The 22,341-nt window shown below is 37.9% G+C and overlaps 1 protein-coding gene across 2 annotated transcripts; it reads left to right on the plus strand.

Annotated features, from left to right (window-relative positions):
- Positions 1-1,338: 1,338 nt before the first annotated feature.
- On the plus strand, positions 1,339-21,052 carry LOC108427757 (glutathione hydrolase 7). 2 transcript variants are annotated; one of them, XM_037541361.1, is made up of 16 exons: positions 1,339-1,521; positions 1,969-2,166; positions 6,117-6,343; positions 7,432-7,583; positions 7,739-7,853; positions 9,748-9,815; positions 10,645-10,718; positions 11,643-11,836; positions 12,524-12,611; positions 13,424-13,551; positions 13,759-13,847; positions 14,369-14,521; positions 14,849-14,966; positions 15,175-15,312; positions 15,544-15,643; positions 17,202-21,052. In XM_037541361.1, exons 2-16 carry the CDS (start codon positions 1,995-1,997, stop codon positions 17,369-17,371), a joined length of 1,986 nt encoding a protein of 661 aa, XP_037397258.1. In that variant the 5' UTR covers positions 1,339-1,521; positions 1,969-1,994; the 3' UTR covers positions 17,372-21,052. The 2 variants fall into 2 exon arrangements, with proteins under 2 accessions (XP_037397258.1, XP_017553707.1); XM_017698218.2 differs by having other exon boundaries at positions 1,339-2,166.
- The last annotated feature ends 1,289 nt before the right edge of the window (positions 21,053-22,341 follow it).

Raw genomic sequence — 22,341 nt, forward strand, 5'->3', positions numbered from 1 at the left:
TTCTACATAGAACCGTTGAAGTTATATCTTTTTAAGTGTGTAGATTGTAGGACTTATTGTTAATTATGTTACTTAGCAGACCTGTTTAACCTCAAAAACAAATCCTATCTAATTACATTTAATAGCTGAATGCCTGTACACAAGGCATGAGTGACTGTGGTAATGGGTCATTCTCTGAATAGCAACCAACCCGAAACACGAGTAGCCTCAGAGCTGCTTTACCTGACTGTACAATAAAACCTGTTTGCCTGCTTTTTTAAAAGCCTCAGGTATTTAGGGCACTTAGGCTGTGTCTTAAATCAACCTGTAGTCCCCTAGGGAATTCTGACTCTCAACATTTCTGGGGTAAATGGTGATTTCACATGTAGACAAACAACTCTGATAGCCTAGCAGTGAGCCTACAACAGGCTAAAACAAACTTACCACTTGAAAACATTTGAAAGTGTTCTGCTGAAGTGCTATGCCAAAACCTACCTCATTTACTTCTTTCTTTTTTTATTTTGCGGTTCATTCTGGGACACATGGAATCAGTTAGGGCACGCATTTGTGTTCTTGGCTGCATCCAAAACCACATACTATACTCTACCTACTATATTAATGAAAGTGTTATTTATAGTGTGTGGAGAGGAACTCGTGGCAAATTAAAAAAGCAGTCACTAAAGTGGAAAAATGAGAAAAAAGCAGTATGTTGATGATAATTTAATGTACAATAGACAGAAAAGGCTGGATGAGTAGAAACCTAATTATAAGAGGTCTTACAGTGGGGTGAGATATGAATATAATACGAATATAAATTAGAAAACCGTAAAATGTAAAAATATCCATTTAAAATACAAAATAAAAAAAATATGGGCAAAAGTATATTACACTAAAGCATTTGGTGTCTATTAGTGTCCATTTTGCATTAGAACATGTATCTTTGTTATTCTGGATTTGTTACTCTCTGTGTACAGTAAACACATCTTTGCTCTATTTTTTTTACATTGCACCTGTGAAGCAGCCTGGTGGTGTTTTGTTATACTGTACAACCCTGTATTGAAAAGGGTTCTATATGGCACCCAAAAGGGTTCTGCTGTTGTAACAAGCTTGACATGGTAACAATAGCAGAACCCTTTTCAAAAAAGTCTATAAAGAACCACCTACAGCACATTCTCCATCAGTCTGAAGAACCATTTCAAGGTGCAAAGAACCCTTTAATCATGTAAAGAGTTCTTTGGGTGTTCATAGATCTATTTAGAACCACATACTTTGCTAAAGAACCCTTGGAGAATCACTATTTTACTATATTCGTCTCGAGCCCTTACAGGCGCCCTACATAGGGAGCGAAGAGTACATTTGGCCGCGGCCATCGAGGATGCGAGGCTGGTGAGGGGGGAGGAACACCTGCGCCTTTAAAAGGGCACATTCAGCGATGATGTCAGCTGATCCCTTTCCGCACACTCCGCGTCTCTGCAGGACGTTTCCGCACATTCTCCTTCGACCGCGGGGCGGTTTGCTGCGGGTTTGGACGCGCTGGATCAGGTGTGGAGTTGTGATGGACACGGATGCCTGTAGTGCTTCATGAAGGCGCCACACACGGGCCGCACTGGTGTCGTCTGTTTGGGTTTATTAGCTCGTCTTGCTGGAAACGTGACTGATGCAGACTGAATTTTTAGTTATGTGAATAATCTTATCTTGCACTCGGGCTGGGACTGCTTTCTTTAATCGCGTGCTGTTCTAGTCAAAGCCGCTGGATTAAAGCTTGTTTTTACCTTCCCTTCCACAGCGGGTGAACGCATTAGTGCATTAGGCCTCTGTCACGCCTGGCGTGGTCCTGTAAACACCGCTTCAGCTATAGGCTTTTCTGGGGAAATTTGGTTTTCCGTTTGCTTGTGTTTCCCCCTCAATAACAGAACGCTGGACTAGTTATAGTTTTGAAGGGTTGTGCTGGACCTCCAGGCCTGACCATGTTCGCTCCTGATGCTGCAGCTGGAGCTGGGTACTCCTCGGGCACCATGGTGGATAAGGATGCCAGTCAGGAGACCACCCTGGGAAGTGCGTACTCGCCGGTGGACTACATGAGCATCACCAGCTTTCCCCGCTTACCTGAGGATGACGCCGTTTCCGGAGAGAACACCCTCAAGTCCCGCCGAGATGATGATAACTTCCTGAGCGAGCAGGACACAGGTAGGGTCTGCCCCAAAGGCCAGTGTAAGCCAGAGAGCTTGAAAACTAGCACTATGTATGATCTTCCAGGCTTCTCAAAATCAGTTTATAAAACATCTAAAATGATGTTCATGGTGTCAGTGAGCACAATCAGCCAATCAGCACTCAGTAGCAGTACTACTAACAAATCAGTACTGGAAAGCTGTAATGCTGATCAATGAGCACTCAGTAGTAGTAATAATAGTAATGCTGCCGTCTTTCTGCCCAAAATCTTGTTTGCTGTAGAGAAAAGGAAACATGCAGCTAAGCATTCTTTGCTTCTTTCTCTATGGTATTTGAGTAGATGCAGCCAAGCGACGTCTCCCATTGGTTAGGACTTCAGGAGCTGAACAGAAGGCCTAACCTTATCAGATTAACATAGTTTGGACTAAGAGCCTTACTTGGTTCTTTGTGTTTGGCTAAAAGCTGATTTTTGGTTCTGTCCTCCTGCCTGTTCACTGCAGTGTTTCATCATTCATCATTTTTGCATATTAGAATGGCTAAAATATAAAGTTGCTCAGAGTGGTTTGGTGTGAAATGTTCTAGAGAAACTTGCAGATGTTCACCTCTAAAAGCTCCCTCACAAAGTTATTCCATGAAATGGTTATGAATACACCGCCTGATGTCTGCGAGGCAAAACAATCCCAACAAGATTTATCACCACACACAAAACGTGCGGGTTCACTGGAGGGTTTTGGGTAGTACATAATTGTCCATGTTTGTGTTGTATACATTGCAATGTCTAGTTCCCATCACCACCACTGTGAAATAATCTTGAACCATCAATAAACCATTCCTCATCAAACTGTTTTGATTTTGTTTACTCAACCACTGAATATTCATGTTGCCGTAAGGATGATCCAGCATGTTTGAAGGGGAATTTTGCCAATTTTTGACCACCCTGTGCTATTTGACAAATTATCTGGGGCTGTTGGATTTTTCTTATGCTTTCATGTGTCAATATTTAGCACCGATTGCTCACGCCACAATGCAGCCTGACCCCAGAATAAAAATAGTTTGGTATGTTTTTATTTTAGTTTTTAGATTTTTAGTAGTGAATCATCTTTTGACATCAGTTTGGTCCAAGATTGGGCCTTCATTCATCTAAACACAGCAGAAAACTCCTATGAAGCATCAGCGGCTTGTCCGCATGCTCAGAGTGTGATTAGTTAGAGGCACGTTTGCATATTGTAGCCTCAGGAAGTAGCAGTCTTGCCCAGGCATATATATTTTAATGTTTATCAGAATCTTAAAGGGAAACTGCCCACATTTTAAAAAATTCTACAGTTAAATGGTTGGGATAAAAACACTCAGAGTGGTTTCTAGAGAAACTTGCTGAGTCAGAATTTTTCACAGTGGTGGTGATGGCAGACCAGGCGTCTGAAGTGTGTAATGCCTCTGAAAGCCCCGCCACAGAAAGCTATTACATGAAATGGTTAGACACCTGCTCCCTGATGTCAAGGCCCATTGTTTCATGATGTATTTTAATCCATATTTTATGCGCATTTTCCATCTGTAGTTTAATACATTTATGGAACACAGAGGAAGTTAGGAAGCAAGAGTCCCCAAAGAAAACAAATTTTTATGTTTTGTAACGTGGCAGAATAACTCTGGCACTTGCGGTTAAAAAGAGTGAGGCTTTAATGTCGAGTCGAAATCCAAAGTTGTGGCCAAAAATGCAGAGGTCAAATCCAGTAAAGGCAACAAACAGGAAAAAAAAGAAAAACATACAAGGCAAAAAGGGCAAACGGAGTCAAAAACCGGAAAAATCACAAAAGAAAAATGAAAGATCGCTCAGTAGCTGTGGAGCAAGAAGCAATACCTCACAACAAACTAGACTAATAGCCCAGACTTTATGCTAAACTAATAATCTAAGAACAGGTGAAACCAGTTATTTCTCCGGTGACAGAGAGCGGTGATTGGAGAGAGAGAGAGATGGAAGGCTGAGAATCACGTGATCCCTTGTGGCCTCTGGAGTTCCTAGAGATCTTTGAGCCTGAGGGATTTGTGACCGGTTTATGACCACCCTCATCAACTTTCCATATAAAACCGTGTGGGCTCACTGGTGGTTTTTGATAGTAAATAAAGTGTCTATATTTGTGTTGTAGTCATGGCGACCCCTTGTTCCTAGCACCACCGCTGTAAACGGATCTGAACCGTTTCACACCAAACTATTCAATCATTCTGTTTACATCTGAAGAAATGAATTATTCTGAAATTTGGAAAAATTGGTTGCGTTCCCCTTCAAATGCAGTCCCACACATCATTTATGGAAATCTTTTAACAAATATTCCCTTGGCAACAGCTGTGAGATCATTTGCAATCTTATTTCATCATGTTTTGCTCATCTGACTACTGCATAACCTGAAAACCGCAAGATCCTCTTGATGTCCTAAGAGTAGATTTCCCAGCCATGGCTTTACTCTAGTTCTGCACTAAACATAGGTGTCAGTAGTGATTCAGTGCTGATAGTCCTGTTTAATTCTAGCCTTAGATTTAATCTCGTCGTGGGAGACCCACCCTAAATGTTCACAGATTGAAGTATATGAAAAATCCATAGAGTCTGGCTGTAGTGCTTTACTGTGGAACAAAAGCAGAAACTTTTTGATGCAGGTTGTCCTGGTAGAATAAACTGTAGACAAGGTTGTCATAGTCTACATTAGTGTATATATATTTCAGTAAAAGACATATTTGCGCAAGGTAGGACTGCTTATCTGTAAGCTAAAAGGGCAACAGCTGTGCACTCTGCTGCTTAATGTAATACTGCACTGTTTTTAAACCTGATCCTTTCTGCGTTGTCTATAGAGTTTGGTTGGATTACCAAAAACAATGACTTTGATGTGTTTCTCTGTAAATTAACAGGAAAATGTTGACATGAAAGACCCTTATAACAGAAGCTTCAGCACCTGCCCATTTGCTCTACTATGAGAATATTTCTAGTTATTTTTCTGTCCTTTTAAGTACTAAGAAATTCAAAGGGGAATTCCACCAATTTCTGTATGAATAACTCATTAAGAAGTAAACAGAGCCGTTCAGAGTGGTTTGGTGTGGAATGCTCCATTCCAGAGAAGTTTACCGAGTCAGAATCCTTTACACTGGTGTTGATAGGATCCAGACGTCCACCTCTCAGAGCTCCCTCACAGAAGGATACATTTAAGGATACATTTATGAATTATTATGGGGAAGTTCAGATGTTCATATTTATCATTTGGGCTGTTATGCAAATTGATCTCTATGGCATGTTGTTGCTTTAATAAGGTTGGAAGTGCTGTTCTCTTCAATGACACTGACAAGAAAGTAGAAAGCATTATTGATCTGTACACTAGTAGTAAATTTGTTTTTGAAAAATGTTAGTTTTGTTAGTATGCAGTTACTCCCGATTTCCCATGCAAGAACTGGAAAACTGAACTGCCAGAAGCCACAAAGTTCATGCATTGTAACCCCTTGGTGTTATGTTGGCATTCATCAACATTCAAACCTTTCAGCTGGTTAAACCAAAAGAGTTTCTAACAGAGTTGGGCAGTTTCCTGGTAAATGGGCCAGATTTTAGTTGGTCAGTGCATTATATTGGCAATCTAAAGATTTCCATATATATATTTTTTTAATAGTTAGTCATTCAGTGTTTTGATGTAGTCCCTTGACTAGATAAATGTAGCCATTTTATTTAATATCCAAAGCCAGCCGTGAACATGCAGTGTATTCATAACCATTTCATTTAATAACTTTCTGTGAGGGAGCTTTCAGAGGTGGACATCTGGTTCCTGTCACCACCACTGTGAACAAATCTGGTAAGCATTTTACACCAAACCACTCTGAATGACTTTCTTCAGATTGTGACCATGTAATTTTACACGCGTTTTAGAAAAAGTGTATGAATTTCCCCTTTAAGCATTAAATAAGTAATGTCATTAAATTCACCTGGATGTCCTCAGACCCTGACCTGTTCCTGAAGTCTGCACGCCTGCAGCGTCTGGCCTCCTCGGCCTCGGACCTGGCCAGTCAGGACCTTTCTCCTTTGAGGGAGACGCGGCAAGATCCGTTTGGTCAGGAGTGCGCCTGCACACGAGACGGCCTGACCGTCATCATCACGGCTTGCCTGACCTTTGCCACAGGGGTCACCGTTGCCCTCATCATGCAGATCTACTTCGGGGACCCTCAGGTGCTCTGAATGGAGCGTGCTTCTGTGCTTCTTTTTGTTCAACATGATGTTAACTAGGAGTGTAATCCTATCATAGATACGTAGTTTGTTTTATGAAAACACTGTTGAAGTTTCAAAATGTGTCATGCACTTTCTCGTCTGTACAGTTCACATAATGGCCCACTTTGAATTCATTTTTTGTGATATAATGTAAATGATATTTCATGATATATATGCACCTGCTCTGCCTTTATCAACCTTTCGCCCAGAGGTTATAAACAGGGTTTTAGCCTGGACTGCTTTTTTTTAGAGGCACAAAACAGGGCAAAACATCAAAACAGAGCTCATGCGCACATATCAGTCTTAAAGGCACAGTAACGAAAACAGCCTGTTCAATTCTAAGGGATAAAACGAGGCCAGTAAATGATTATGTAAAAACTAATCATGATAGTTGTTTGTATATAAAACCACACAAATGTCATAAATGGACCTTGGTGGAAAAAATGAAATGCAGTGACATGTATTTTGATGCGCTTATGTGGAGATTGATCTTGTGATGATGTAATGATGATTTTGTAATGTTTTGATTAGGTATGCAGTCTTACTTTGGCCAAAAAAATGTCAAACTTATCTCCATAAAAACTGTAATCAAATGAAGTTGTGAGGTTAGATGATTTACAACCGATAGTGCTAACAGGAGAAAATGGCGGGTATTTCTGTGGAACACCTAGAATTATTTTTTCGAAAGGTGTAAAATAACTCCTCTATCAGCTGTGATGTTTCTTTAATGCATGTCTTATTTATGTTTTGTGCTTGGTGAACCCCTGATAGTGTGAACTTTTTATTTAGTTGCTAATATCAGGGCTTTTAAGTCAGTACTTTGAAATTCAGTATCTACTATGAATTACCCAGTATTGATTATGAATATTCAATACTATTTTTTTCTTATCATTATATCGTTATACCTAACTGTAGTGTAAACAATTAACTAATAGACAAACGCAAATCCCATTGCCTCCATAACGTTCATCAATTTTCGTTTCTGCTTTACTGCTTCAGTGGTTCTGCGATCTATAAACAGTGTTTTCAGTGTCTGGTTGTTCTCTCAGATATTTAACCAGGGTGCTGTGGTGACAGACGTGGCCCGCTGTACATCTCTGGGCTTTGATGTGCTCGGGCAACAGGGCTCCAGTGTGGATGCTGCTATAGCTGCTGCCCTCTGCTTGGGCATTATTCACCCCCACGCCTCGGGAATCGGAGGGTACGTAGAAAAAAGGGAGCCACTAAATGTACGCAGTTGGTAATAACAAAGGTATAATTAGCACAGCACTGACCGATAGCCCAGCAGACCAGGGACAGTAGGGGGTTTTGTTGCTTGAGATCAAAATAAAATGCTGTTTCGTTTTGGCTGTGCAGTGGTGGCGTCATGCTGGTCCATGACATTCGGAAAAACGAGAGCCGAGTCATTGACTTCCGTGAAACAGTGCCCTCTGGCCTCCGGGAGGAGATGCTGCTAAACCAACACCAGAAGGTGAAGTAGATTTACCATTTAAAAAGTGCCTGTTTAGTGCAAGTAAGTGTAGTTTTTAAGATACTCCTTCTTAAAGAAAGAAAATAGGCTAGTGTGCTTTCAAGCTACCTGCAGTTGCTAATTAATAATTACCATGGCTGGCATTGCTCCTTCGTGGTCGTGAGGTCCGGTCTGAAGCTGTGGGGCTATACCGTGGGTTAGGGTTGGCAGTTAAATACTTCTACCTTATTAGCATTCATGATATAAATTAATTTAAAATATTTATGAACCTCTGTTTTCTTTCTGTTAGTATTTATTATGGGGCAAATTCAGTTATTGGTAGCTAGCATTAATATTAACTCACCAGAATCTGTTAGTCAATTAATTTTCTGCTCTGGGTCAGAATTTTATACACAAAGACCACTACATTAAATTAAAGCCATATCAAGATACATAAACTATGGTAGAGCACATGTGGCTTTAAGGCAGCCAAACTTTTAGATAAACACATATGTTAATGGTGAGTTATGAAAAAAGTTTTATTTTGTTAAATTTATACAAGTAGCATAAAAAGGAAATTTACATTTAATTAACGATGCTGATGTGGCCTTTAGATTACCACAGTGATTTAGTATTTCCTGTACCTGGGGTGGGTGTCTTAACCACTGTGCTATTTCATCGCTTAATGAAACAAATAATTTATCTTATAAATCTTATGGTATGATGAATTGTGCAGAACATAATCAAACACCTAAACCAACTGGATGAATTCATTTCTGGGGAAGAAAGAGCTCAATTTAGGTTGCCTTAAAATACCAGCCTGTAAAATACTTTAAATGAGACTGGTACTTAATCTGTGGCTCCTGTTACAACAAACATGCATCACCATGAGAAACTTTTTATGAAATTGCATATTTATTATCATAGGGCCATAAAACACAACTGTTCAGGGAATCGGCCTTAAATTGCTATTGTCAAAAGAAACCCTCGTATATCCAAAATGGTAACTTTACTGGAGAAGGGGAAAAAAGTACTTTTAATGTAAGTCAATGAAACCAGACTTTTTTCCACATAATTTGAGGTCATTTCTTTTAGCCCATTCATCATGAAATGTACATACAGTGTAAAGGGTAACGGGCATTTACAAATTATGTCAAAAACTGAAAAACCTCAAAAATGGAGGTATTCTTCTGAAAACAGTGACATACTTTTTAAATCATTTCTTCTTCTGCTTCTTTATTATTGTTATTTTGCGCTTTGCACAGTCGTAAATGGCAACTGTTTAAATGATCATTTATATGGTCATTTTATTTTTCCTATTTGCCTGAAGGAGAGGTTATAGTGATGCTCATGTAACAGTATTAAAAATGCATATTGAATTTCATCGCTATCCCAAAATGTATTTCTCTTTTTTCCCCACTTTTATTTTTCTACATTGTTCTGAACATAAAGACTGCACTTTATGCTGTGTGAAAATTTTATGATGGATGGACCAATAGAAATGCTCCAGAATTTCTTGGAATAAAATCTCTTTACATTAACTTACATTAGGAGTAAAGGATGCTTTTGCCCTCTCCTGTAAATTTGCCATTTTTGAGATACTTGTGTGTGTTTTAGACAGCAGTGATGAGCAGTATATTGACATTGTATTTATCTACTGTTGAATATCTTCTCAGACTTCTCACACATCATTGCAGTACGCTGTAACTTTATCGTAAGTCTTATTTTAACAGCCATATCGTCCAGCCTTAGTGTATGGAGTGTAAACTTTTATTACATGGACGGCATATGTGGTTCTTTGGAAATTAACTGAATAAAATTTGACTTTTAGTAGCTCTTCTGATAAGCATGTTCGTGAGCTGTTCGTGTTGAACCTGTTTAATGTTGGATCTGTGTCTTTTTGTTTTTCCTTCAGCCTGGTCTGTTGGTGGCTGTTCCAGGCATGCTCAATGGACTCCATCAGGCTCACCAGCTCTATGGAAAGTATGTTCAAGGTCACAGGTTCAATATCTTTAGTTGATGTAGTACATAAACATTATTTAGTGTTTCAAAATGTACATTCACTCTCCAGCACACACAATCAATTAATGCAGAATAAGCTGCTGAAGTTATAAGGAGTGTTACAGGTCAGGCTACTTTCTGAACGAGGCACAATACAGTGCAACAGATCAGAAGAGAGGTCATCTGCATATATCAGTCCTAAAGGCACACTACCTGTTTAATTCTCAGGGGTTGTAAAATGGTCAAGTAAAAACTGACTGTTTATTGTTATGTAAAACCACATAACATGCAAGAAAATATGGAATATGGGTCCTTTAATAATAAAATATGCGCATGTTTTTGTGTGTATAATTTATTTTGTTTTTATGACCTCACAATCTGTTGTCATTGTTCTATTGTTTTGCATAAATAAAGAAACAAAAATAAAGTTAAGGTGCCTGAACGATCTTTTTATAATATATGCTTTGAATATTGGTGGTTCCTTCTGCCAAAATAAGTAGTTGTGAGTAGCAGCATAGAGTAATGTGACTAATGATGTTGTTTAGCAGCTGGTGGTCAGTGGAATGATGTTGTGTTTGAGCAACATGGAATACTTTTCAATGGTCAGACTGTGTGATCTCTAATAATTAGTAAAAAATATTTTTTATATAAAGCCTCATTTGCTCTACATGTCTTACAAATGGGGCATATCTGCTCAATTATATACAGCCTGTATCTGACTCCCTATATGTACAAGTAACTTTTCTGTCTGAGTGCATTAAAATAAAATTGAAATCAGATTTGCTGTAATGCCGTGTCTCTTTTTTTGCAGAAGGCCGTGGAAAGAGGTAATCACCATGGCTGCAGATGTGGCCAGGAATGGATTCAACATTACTCATGACCTGGGTGAGTAGCTCATACATACATGCACAAAGGCTGTATAATATGGATAAAATTATATTATTGTTAAACTGCTATACATTGTGGTTCTGGTAGACCGTGCAGTGCATTAAAACACTCTCTTAAATCATTGAGCGAGTTTGCATGCACTTAATAATCTGATAATAATCAGATTTTGTCAATAATTCATTCAGTGTGTTTACATGCACTTGAATAATCAGATAATGGGGAAATTAGTGATCAGATTTCTGCTTTGAAACCAACCAATAAACTCATAGAAGATGACGTGATGTAAACATAACATAAAACTCCACCTTAATGACGGGGCTTTTATTTTTTTATTTTTTATTTTTTTAAACCGCAGCACTTTACCACAAAATATAAATAAACATCTAGAAGGTAAAGAATATTTCAAATCTTTCATTTCAAGTTTGTAGTTGGTTTCAACGTCTCTGCAACAGTGTTTTATTGTGTCTTGCGAGTGCTGTGATAAAACACGGATTGCTTATTTCCAGTAGGTCAGTCTATTTTAGCACATGCGCAATCAGTGTGCTGTTTACATGACTTACATGATACATATAACGTTTGAATAACTGTATAACCGCAGAAATCTGACTGTGATCGGATTATTCAGAGCATGTAAGTGCACTTAATAATGTGACTTTTGCTGAAAGATTAGTTTTTATATGAAATATTCATATTAGTATTGAGCAACATTGTATAAAATGTGTAAGTACCTTTTGTTAAGTGTGTGTGTGTGTGTGTGTGTGTGTACGAAATGTAATTATTGCATATAAAACAACAAACAATATGAATATGAGATCATTCTAAGCATTTGAGTGCTAGTATAGGTCAGAGCTTGCTTAAAAATATATATTTAGTCTGTTTTAAAATCGTACTAATACAATCTTTTTGTATTTCTGCCTGTAGCGGACGCACTGTCTAAAATAAAAGACCAGAATGTTTCGGAGGCTTTCCGCGAGCTGTTCCTGCCCAATGGTCAGCCTCCTCTCTCCGGCCTCTTCACCAGACGCCTCGACCTTGCACTCATTTTGGACAGGGTTGCCGCCAATGGGATCACTGAGTTTTACAGCGGGAACCTGAGTCAGGAAATGGCATCTGCGGTACAGCTGACATTTACTAACATTTGATATAAGCAGCTCATCAAAGATGTAGTTACATATCATTTGGATCACCTTTTAATTATTTTCAAAATTACGCCATTCTAGAGAAACTTGCTGAGTCAGAATTATTCACAGTGGTGGTGATAGGAATGGGACGTCCACCTGGTTATGAATATGTTGCCTAATGTCTGAGACTTTGTTTTACAATAGTTTTTAGATAAAGTCTTTGCCTAAAAGCTTTTTAAAGGACTTTTCTTGTGCAGGATGCTGTATGGCAAAATACTTATTGTTCTAGTAGTAACATTGATTCTATTTTTTTTTTCCAGATTTATCACTATTTTACCATCATCACCCTTACATATAAAACTCAGCCATGTGTAGGTTCACTGGTGGCATAGGATAGTAAATAAAATGACTATATGTGTGTCGTAGTCATGGTGACTCCTGGTTCCTATATCCACCACTAGATGCAAATCTCTGCAATAAACCATTTTACATCAAATCACTCTGAATTCAGTCTTAACAATTGAATTATACAGACAAATTGAAAAATTCCCCTTTAAGACTTGGAAATCTACAGTTATCACATTTTTATACATTTGGTAATAATCATAGTAATTAACATGCTTTCATGTGTATCAGTGTTTAATCATGGTCATGATGGTAGTGGATATGTTTGTGCTACAGGTTTATTCCAGTGGAGGAGTCCTGACCGAAGAGGATCTTAGTAACTATACTACAGTCCTACAGCAGCCAGTACAGAGCCTTTACCAGGGTGGGCTGCCTCTACTTATTGTGGATATTTTATGTTTTAGAATGAACAGAATAGTGATTTAAATAGACAATATAATTTTTTTCAAAGAATCTGCATATTTAAATAGTTACAATAACATAATAATAAATTGTATACAAAAGATTAATTTGGAAAATCACTCTGGTATTCCTTCAAAGGTAAATTCCACCAATTATGATAAAGACAAAGTAATTCAGCATGGTTTGGTGTGAAATGCTTTAGTTAATGAGTCTGGTTTTTTTCACAGTTGTGGTGATAGGAACCCGACGTCCACCTCTAAAAAGCTCCCTCACAGAAAGTTAAATGTTATCGTTCTTACAATAGTTTTGAGAAGGAAGGCCTAAAACATATTTTTAATTCCGTTATTGGCAGGGGTTACATAGAGGGTGGTGAAAGGAAAAACAATCCTAATTAAGGATTATCTTCTCTTAATCCACAGAGAGAACCTTTTTTCACCATTTGTCATTATCATCATTACATATAAACACAGAAGATATATGTAGGTTCACTGGTGGTTTTGGATTGTAAATAAAATGTCTATTATTTGTGTTGTAGTCATGGCGGTCTCTGGTACCCATCACCTCCTCTGTAAAGAAATCTGAGTCTCTACAGTCAACCAGTTCACACCAAACCACTCGAAATGACTCTGTTTACATCTCAACTATTTAATTATGCCAAATGTTGAAGGACAAAGTAGGGGCCTCCATCAAAGTGTGAACAGTGAATATGCAGTTTCAAACTCCACTCAGAAAAGCTTTATGTAAATATTTGTTGGTGTGTTTTGTCTCATGAAGGTCACCAGGTAATGGCTGCTCCGCCCCCCCATGCTGGATCTGCTCTCCTCACTGCCCTCAACATCCTAGAAGGCTACAATATCACCAGCCAGGCGCAGAAAAATAGCACCCACCACTGGATAGCTGAGGTACTGCAGCCTCACACGTTCACAAGCTTACAGGGGTTCGACTCTCTGACGTTTTAACAAATAGAATTCTGTCTTTTATGAAATTATTCTGTGAGTCATCATATCTCCGCTTGGTGATAAAAAATCTGCTCTAAAAATGCTATTCTATTAGTTTAAAAATTGGAGAATTTGAATTTGCTATTCCTTGTATCCCTTGTTTTTCATTAGACCCTGAAAATTGCCTTGTCACTGGCCAGTGGGCTTGGAGACCCCATGTATGACCCCTCTGTCTCTGAAGTTTTGGCTCAGATGCTAAGGTAAGATTTACTTATTAAGTTACACCTCACCATGTTGACTGGGCTTGCACAGGCTATTGGCTATTCAATACTAATTCATGACCATGTGAAAACCTTTGTTGATCAGGAGATTGATCCGATTATTAATTCGGGGAGTGAGATGTAATGGCATAAATAACACACAAAATAAGTAAGCAAGTAAAATAAAATGCAGCATACTGTGTAGTATAACATGCATATAAACACACAGACCTGATTCCATATAATGCAGCCCTTGTACAGGCTGTGCAAAAAGATACAAATTTACATTGAAACTTTATAAACACAGGTATATAAATAAAAATAAATAAGTGCTAAATCCTAGAGTAGAACAGCATTTGTATGTTAACAGTAGTTAAAATGCAGGACACTGTAGACAAAAGAAGCTCGTTCATTTGCAAAACGTATTTAATGAAAATGAAAACAGTAGTTCAGTATTTTTCTATGTCAACAGGACTGTGTTGACCATTGTAGGGAAAATAAGTGTTGTCTTTGCATTGCAGTAAAACCCAGGCTGGTGTGTTCCGGCAGATGATTAATGACTCTTACGCATCTTCTCCTGGACACTACACCCCCAGCTACGCACTGGAGGAGGGAGCAGTGGCCAGTCAGGTTATGGTCATGGGTCCAGATGACTTCATTGTATCTGTTATGAGGTAAACAGTGAGGGATTATGCTCTTCACGTCTGTTATTACACAGTTATTACTGCTGTACTGTGAACATTACACTATAGATACTGGATTTAAATCACTCCACAGTTATTACTGTCAGACTGTAAAAGCTACATGCTATAGATTCATACTGGATTATAATCTCAGCTGGGTTAGAGCATTTATTATCTGATAATCATCTGAGCTAATAGTTGTAGGAGTGCAAATACCCTGTGATACAATGGGAAAATGTGTTGTGATTTCTGAGTCATGTTGACGGAGACCAATATTGATATTTTACCATCTAATTATTTTTTATTTTTTTTCCTCAGCTCTCTGAATCAGCCTTTTGGAAGCCGCATTGTAACTCCGTCTGGAATCCTCCTGAACAGTCAAATCCTGGACTTCTCCTGGCCCAACAAAAGCCACAGATCAACCCCGCCAAACCCGGTACTGAAAAGTCTTCAGCGTTCATGTCTAGTTCTCTGAGAAATCTGCAATTAAATAATTTAAAATGAATTGATATGACTTAAATGCTGATTGTGCAGAACAGAGAGATGTTTGTGTTGTTTTTGTTTATTTTGTAAACTATTACAAATATTTGGTTCCTTAGTTTGAGTTCAGATTAACATCTACTGTCGTTTGTGCTCTTCTTTAGCATAACAGTATTAAGCCAGGAAAGAGGCCACTCTCGTTTCTGGTGCCCACAGTGGTCAGACCCTCTCTGGGCCTCTGTGGGACTTATGTAGCTGTGGGGTCCTCCAACAGTGACCGGGCCCTCAGCGGAATCACACAGGTTCAGCACCTACACTTACCAGCATGCACTAATGTTATTCCTTCAGCATAAAGCAAACACACACAAAAAATTATTAAAAGCTTTATAAATAGTTATAATTTTCTAAGAATATTATTAGCAGTTTTATTGTTAAAATAATGATTCAGTGGCTACTATACTTATTAAAATATATTAATTATTAAAATATTATTGCAAATGTCCTTAAGTGGTATTCCTTTGGTATCTCCATAGGTGCTGATGAATGTTTTATCACTGCATAAAAACCTGAGTGACAGCCTAACGTACGGTAGGCTTCACCCTCAGCTGCAGCCCAACACGCTGCTGGTGGACGGTAGGTACCTTCTTTTCTTTTTTCTTTTTTTCTTTCTTTTCTGTAGTATTTTAGCTTCCCTCTCACTAAGGCATTTTGTGTTCACATACATTTCGTCTCTTTGAAATTATAGTTATTTGAAATAACTATATGTGAGGTGTGTGCTGAACTTCTGCGAGTTTCGAATACACACAAGAGGACCAATCAGGTTCTGTTTCTTTGTCATGTCGCCACACTGCTCAGTAACTGCAGAAAAGGTTTATAAAACTTTATGAAAGATGAAAACATGTTAGAAATTTTAAGCCCTAAAGGAAATGAAATGGTGTACATTTGAATGAATGTCTTATTTACAATATAAACATGAGCTTCATTCATTAATCAATATTTTCTTTTTCTTCTTTCTCCCAAAAGAAAGACATTTTTGGCTCATTGGTCACTTTCTGACATAAAACAAAACCTCATACTGCCTTTATACCGACCTGCTACACTTACTTGTTGGGACAGTTCATTACAGCTGGTTGTTGTCTGACCTAAAGGAAACTTAAATGAATGGTTTCTACCTACAACTGACCTCTGCACTGGACAGAATATTTAGCACTGACCTTTATATTTAATCTATCAATCAATGCTTTGATTATTTGTCCTAGAACAAGAAATAAAATCCTAAAAAAATAAATGATAAATGTCACTCTCATAAAAAGCATTAAATTGTACTTTCTGATAGTGTAGACACTCTTTTACAACACACATTTAATTTTTTTCAAATAAATTATGAGTAAAGTGTTTGTTCCTTGAGAATCACTGCTTCTTTTCATGTATTTCCTTATAGAACCGTACAATTCCAAGAGAAAGAAAGTGAGTTCTTAGGATTAGAAGGTTCTATCTGCATTTATCTGGTTCCAAAAAACTCATTTACAAATTTGCCAGGATTCTGAATTTGTACATTTAGAATAAATTTAGGGTGTGTGTCATTTTCATGGAAGAGGTGTGTGTGTCCCGCATATCAGTTTTGCTATTTGTAATGCAAAATCTTTGAAGCTTAATATTTCAAAACTGCTCAGAACGTAAATAGAACCTGTATAACTCCTAAGGGGTGATTTCTTTCCTGTATTTCCAAGTTCTAAGCCTTTTCTTACCCGACTGTTCAATTTAATGGAAATAAATTGTGATTTATTTTTTTTACTGTGTATAAATATTGAACCTTGAACACTCAAAGAACCCTTTGCATGATTCACGATGCACAGAATTCTTTAAAGGCTTCATGTTGATGGAGAACATGCTTGTTTCATATAGTACCAAAAGGGGTTCTTCTATTTTTACAAGCTTGAAATTTCAAGCAAGTAGAAACCTCTTTTTCAAAATGGTGCTCTACAGGAACATCTGCAGTACATTCTCTATCAGTCTGAAGGACCATGTTGCAGAGAACCCTTTAATCATGTAAAGGGTTCTCCAAGTGTTCATAGTTCTGTATAGAACCATTTCTTTAGTAAAGAACCCTTGAAAAACCACCATTTTTATCATTATAAAGATATAATCAGTGGGTTATTGTCTGATCCGATTCAATGTCCTTTTCGAATAGCTGAGTTTCTGAAGGAGGATGTGGAGGCCCTCAGACAGAAAGGCCACGAAGTGGAGAGAGTGGACATCATATCGCTGGTGGAGGGAACCAGGAGGACCAATGACCTCATCATTGGAGTGAAGGACCCCCGCAGTGCAGATGCATCTGCACTCACCATGTCCATGCCCTAGTAGAGGCCTGTGTGTGGGGAAGTTAATCTTGGTGCAATAAACCGAATGTGAGGAGATTTTTTGTGAAAGGAAGGAAAACACTGTATACCCTCTTAGTGCATCATAGATATCATAATTCAGATCATCAAGTCCGTTGGAATATTTTACACATCCTGTCATCCGACCACTGGCAGCAGTCAAAACTAGCCATCCCAGTACTATTTTTATCATGGAAATTAATTTTATTTTAAAAGAGGTTAAAATGTAAACACTGTTTCTAAATGTACTTTTCACTCAGTTCCATACAGTCCATATATGGAAACAAAACTGCAAAAATCTTTCCTCTGATGTCACAAGATCCAACCATTTACAGATCCTCCTATTCAGCCAACATCAGATTAGCCCTGTCCGTTCATTTTAAAGGTCTAGCAGTGTGTCCACTCGGAGTGCTTTTTGAATTAAACACAATACAGGATGGCCATTCAGAATAGTTCTGTACATATGGCCGCTGTCAGAACAAAATCTCTATCTCCAAAATGATAACTTTACAGGAGAAGAACATTTTATTAACTATTGATGTAAGTCAATGCAACCAGACTTTTTCCCAAGTCATTTTGGGCTGTTCTTTCCCTATTTATAATGAAATTTACACACAATATTAAGGGCAACTAACTTTTTCAAAGTATGTCAAAACTGAAAAGGTTTTTTGTTCTGACAGCGGTAATATAACAGCCTGTTTACATCTAAGGGATAACGATAGGTTGGAAAACGATCATGTAAAAGTGAAGCATGACCATTTGGGGCATAAAACCGCACCATAATTTGACATCAAAGGAAAAATAAAGAGCAAGAAAAAGGGCCCTTGTCAACTTTCCATTGCCATTTCCCCTCCTTAATGCCATCCCTAGGGCTGTTCCTTTACTATATTAGCTCGAAGGAAGACCATAACTGATGAGAGCTGATCTACATCGTGTAGTCAAATGATATGCAGGGTATAGATTGTAATACATAATGCAGTGTAGTGGTGCATATGCACACAGGGGACACAGTGAGCAACAACAAGAATGAAGGCCGCAAAGCACAGTTTTAAAGCAAAGCGTACAGCCAGACAAAACCAATATTCACAAAGAACATCCACAAAGAAAAGTCCAGACACCCCTAAAAACTTTCTAAGACAGAAAGTTTGTATGCCGAACTGATTAGCTCACTGCAGCTAAACTGTTCGCTCCTCCTCCTTTACTGCTTGCACATTATACAATTACACAATGTAGGTGTCATGCACTTCTGAGGGGTGAGTTGAAGTTGGCAAGGGCACATTTAAAATAAATAAATAAATAAATATTCAAAAGGGGTCCAGGCATCCTGGAGTGCAACTGAATTTTTTTTTCTAAAATTACAAATGGTTGCATTTTGTGATTTTTGGGGTTTATTTTGTTAGGTGGTCTCCATTGCCGCCCAAATCTGACTTGTCTGTGTAGCTCTGTACAATCAGTCAGTATAACAACATAAACCAATTCACATCTTAACGTCAGAATCGAAAATCATGTTATACCAGAAAATGTTACTTGATTTAGTATTTAAGGGTAGAATTTTGACAAAGTGGGTGGGGTCAGCACATGACCACCATTTAAACACATGCACACCTGGAATGCCACCAAGCTACATATCATCCAGGCTGCAAATAAGTTAGGGCTGCGCAACATGGACCACATGCTAACGCTATTAAATCTTATATATTGCACTTATTTACTATAATGAATTACTATACATCTGGTTACTACCGTGTTATTTTGAACAAATAAACTTTGTTGGATTACGTGAACTCATGATTACATGATTCACCAAAACACTCAACAGCTCATGTGGGGCTGTGATTGGTCAGGATGCCCACAGCACACAGTAAAAATAACCCACTGTGATTGGTTAGAGGGCTCATTTGCAGTAGTAAGGGCAGAGCCATTTTACAGGAAGCCTGGCTGCTTCCTATTTCTCACAATATATAAAAAAAATATTGACAACATGACATGCAAAATGCCTGCGATCATGAATGACGGCGAATAGGCTAAAATGAAAGCTCGAACATGTTTGTGCAGGAGCTTTCATTTTGGAACATAGACGGCTGTATTTTATAAATAAATGTATATTTCCATTTTTCAACAGCAGGTTATGGGCTGTAGGCCACTGAGTGCTGCTTGTTTAGCGCCATCCATTTTTCCCACAGTGAAAAGGGAGTTCCTCATAGACACTGACGATTAAATGACGCATGACTTCAGAGATCAGTTGCAAAGGCTAATATCATGTTAGTGATTAACATATGTATGTATATTGTGCAGCCTTATTAAGTGTTCACTTACCTGTTGCTATCTACACTCCAATTTGAACATGCTTTTGGTATCACCCACTGTGGATGCTGTGCATCGTATGACATTTTTAAGCTTGTGCACTGAGGCAAACTGGACACATTAGTTACAAAAATCTTCATTAGTTAATAAATGTGTGCTGTGATTTAGTTTAAAGCAGTCATGTGGAATATTTATATATATATTTATTTCTTTTGTATTTCTTAATCCCTTAAATGGCCAGTTTATTACATACTCCTATAACCTACAGAATAGCTCAGTTCAGTTTGCATTGAAAGCCCTGTACTCTGAATAATAAGCCTTTGTATGTAAAAAGCCTGAGATTTTAAGGGGTTAAACTGAGTGTTCAGGTCGCAAGTTACTGATCAGATCCATACATCAATATTGTGTAGGGCTAGGTATGAGCTATGGACAAAAGGGGCTGGATAGACCACTGTTGCAGTGGTGGCCAGAGTGAAATGTTTGTGTAGGTTAACTCATTATTTATTGGTGATTTTTGTAGTTTTGTTCTTGTATTTTGACATTAAGCCAATGAACATTAGCATAGACTAAATCAATGATTAACTGACCTGCTTTGTTTTAGGGAATGTACCGTATTGTTGAATGTACAAAAAAAAGTTTTGTTTTTTTTTTTTTATTTATTGGTTTAATGTTTTGGTCTGTGATGTAGCATGTTGTTTGATTTGTGAACATTTGCACTTTTTGGCCTTTTTTTAAATTTTATTTTTCTTTTGTGCTAATTCTGTTGTATAGCAGCCTTGAATTTGTGACGGACTGTTCCAGTGAAACATTATTATTGAATAATCGGTGAATACTGATAATGCTTTGAAGGGAAAATGTTACACTTTTTATGCAGCGTTGTGTAGTGGTCAGCTGTTTAACAGTATATTGCATTTTTTTCACAGTGATAGTCAACTTATAACACTGTTATAACACGATCAAAGTGGCATGAGCTGCACTCAACCAGTTGAAGTTTTGTATGGTCTTGTAATCTTGCTTGAATTTTGCCTTCCTGATTTCACAGTGACTGCTTCTTCTTTTGTATTGAGAGTGTTTGTGTGGACCAAATGAAGAGGCATACATGTATATTATAACTTTAATAGTGATTTACCTGTAATTGTTTATTTTCTGGACTACGTTCATGTTCAAGCAGTTCCAATATCAGTACAGTAACAGTTACGCATTTGCTACTGCAGGCCAGCATATTGTTCAGACTGTTTTGCAAATTTCACTGTCGTGAAAATAAAGGCTTTCACTGAACTGTTTTTCAGCAGAACAGACATTTTTCATGTGCTCATCCAGCACTGGATTGTCCAATAAATAAACGAACCTAATTATGGAATTTTTCTGCACAATTTCAGTTTATTTGCTGAGGAAAAAATAAAGCATAAAAATAAAATGTGCCATAACGTTTGTACAGGCCACAATTTTATGCATTTTTTTTCCTTCCAATATATTACATTTAGCAAATACGCAGTAATTGTACATCAAAATGTGCAAAAATGTTTTCTGTACAGGATGTTTTAACTTATTTTCATGTAGAAAAACATGGAATTTCATCAGGGGTGCACAAACTTTTGCAAATTATCCCCAACAACACAAACATTAACTGACTTACTCCTTACAAAGACTGCTCAGGGTGTTACATAGTTTTTTCCTATTTCATAATTATTTTCAGTTTTAAAATTGGTTCACAGAATCATCCAGTAAAGTAAAAATACTGACTGCTGTCATTTGAGATCTCCAGGGGCTGTGTTCTAATCTGCATACTTACATTCTTCTGACTATGGCCTAGAACCCTCAGATTCAGTCTTTCTCTGTAGTGTAACACAGTGCTTCAGAGTTTTTGTTAAACAGAGGGAAAGTCCTCGTAGTACGGCCATACCAAAGAGAATCTTCAAAATGAAAGGGGAGAAACTGAGTAGTATATGTGTCATGTAGGCCTATGTGCACATGTGTGTTCACCTATTTTAAAGGTGCAGTGTGTAATCTTTAGGGGGACCTTTCAGCTAAAATGGAATATAGTATACGAAACCATGTTTCATGAGTGTGTAATCACCTGTAACTATGAATCATTGTGATTCGTTAGCTTAGAATGAGCCCTTCATATCTGCAAAGGGAGCAGGTCCTCTTTCAACAGAGGCTACCATGTTACACATCCATGTTTACATAGCTCAGAATGGACAAACCAAACACTGGCTCTAGACATGCCTTTCGCATTTTTAACACTGAAGTGGCATCTTGAATTTGGTGGCACTATGGAACTGTTTGGAGGATGTAGAAAGAATGAGTTTGTTTACATCCAGATGTTTTGAAAAATCGGTGGAATTTCCCTTTATGTTCTTTATATTCGTCTGGTTCCTATCACAACCACTGTGAACAATTCTGTTAGATTCTTAAGACTGGAGCATTTCACACCAAACCTCTCTGAGTGACTTTGTTTACATCTTAACTATTTATTATGACATTTAAGAAATGAGTACTAGTGGGCTGGTAGCTTTACGCTAGCTAGTGTACTTACTAGTGTGCACTAGCTACTGTAGCTGCTATGGGGGTGCACAGAAGTGCAAGTGCAAAAAGTGAAAACAGAACGCCGCCTTCGCAGATCTTTGCGAAATATACGTAATTCGG

The sequence above is a fragment of the Pygocentrus nattereri genome, chromosome 9, assembly GCF_015220715.1.
Source record: "Pygocentrus nattereri isolate fPygNat1 chromosome 9, fPygNat1.pri, whole genome shotgun sequence".
NCBI classification, from domain to species: Eukaryota; Metazoa; Chordata; class Actinopteri; order Characiformes; family Serrasalmidae; genus Pygocentrus; species Pygocentrus nattereri.

Coding starts and splice junctions, on each gene's coding strand:
- LOC108427757 (XM_017698218.2), top strand. CDS start 1,947: ATGTTCGCTCCTGATGCTGCAGCTGGAGCTGGGTACTCCTCGGGCACC. Junction 15,313..15,543: donor CCCTCAGCGGAATCACACAG/GTTCAGCACCTA, acceptor GTATCTCCATAG/GTGCTGATGAATGTTTTATC. Junction 15,644..17,201: donor CAACACGCTGCTGGTGGACG/GTAGGTACCTTC, acceptor CTTTTCGAATAG/CTGAGTTTCTGAAGGAGGAT.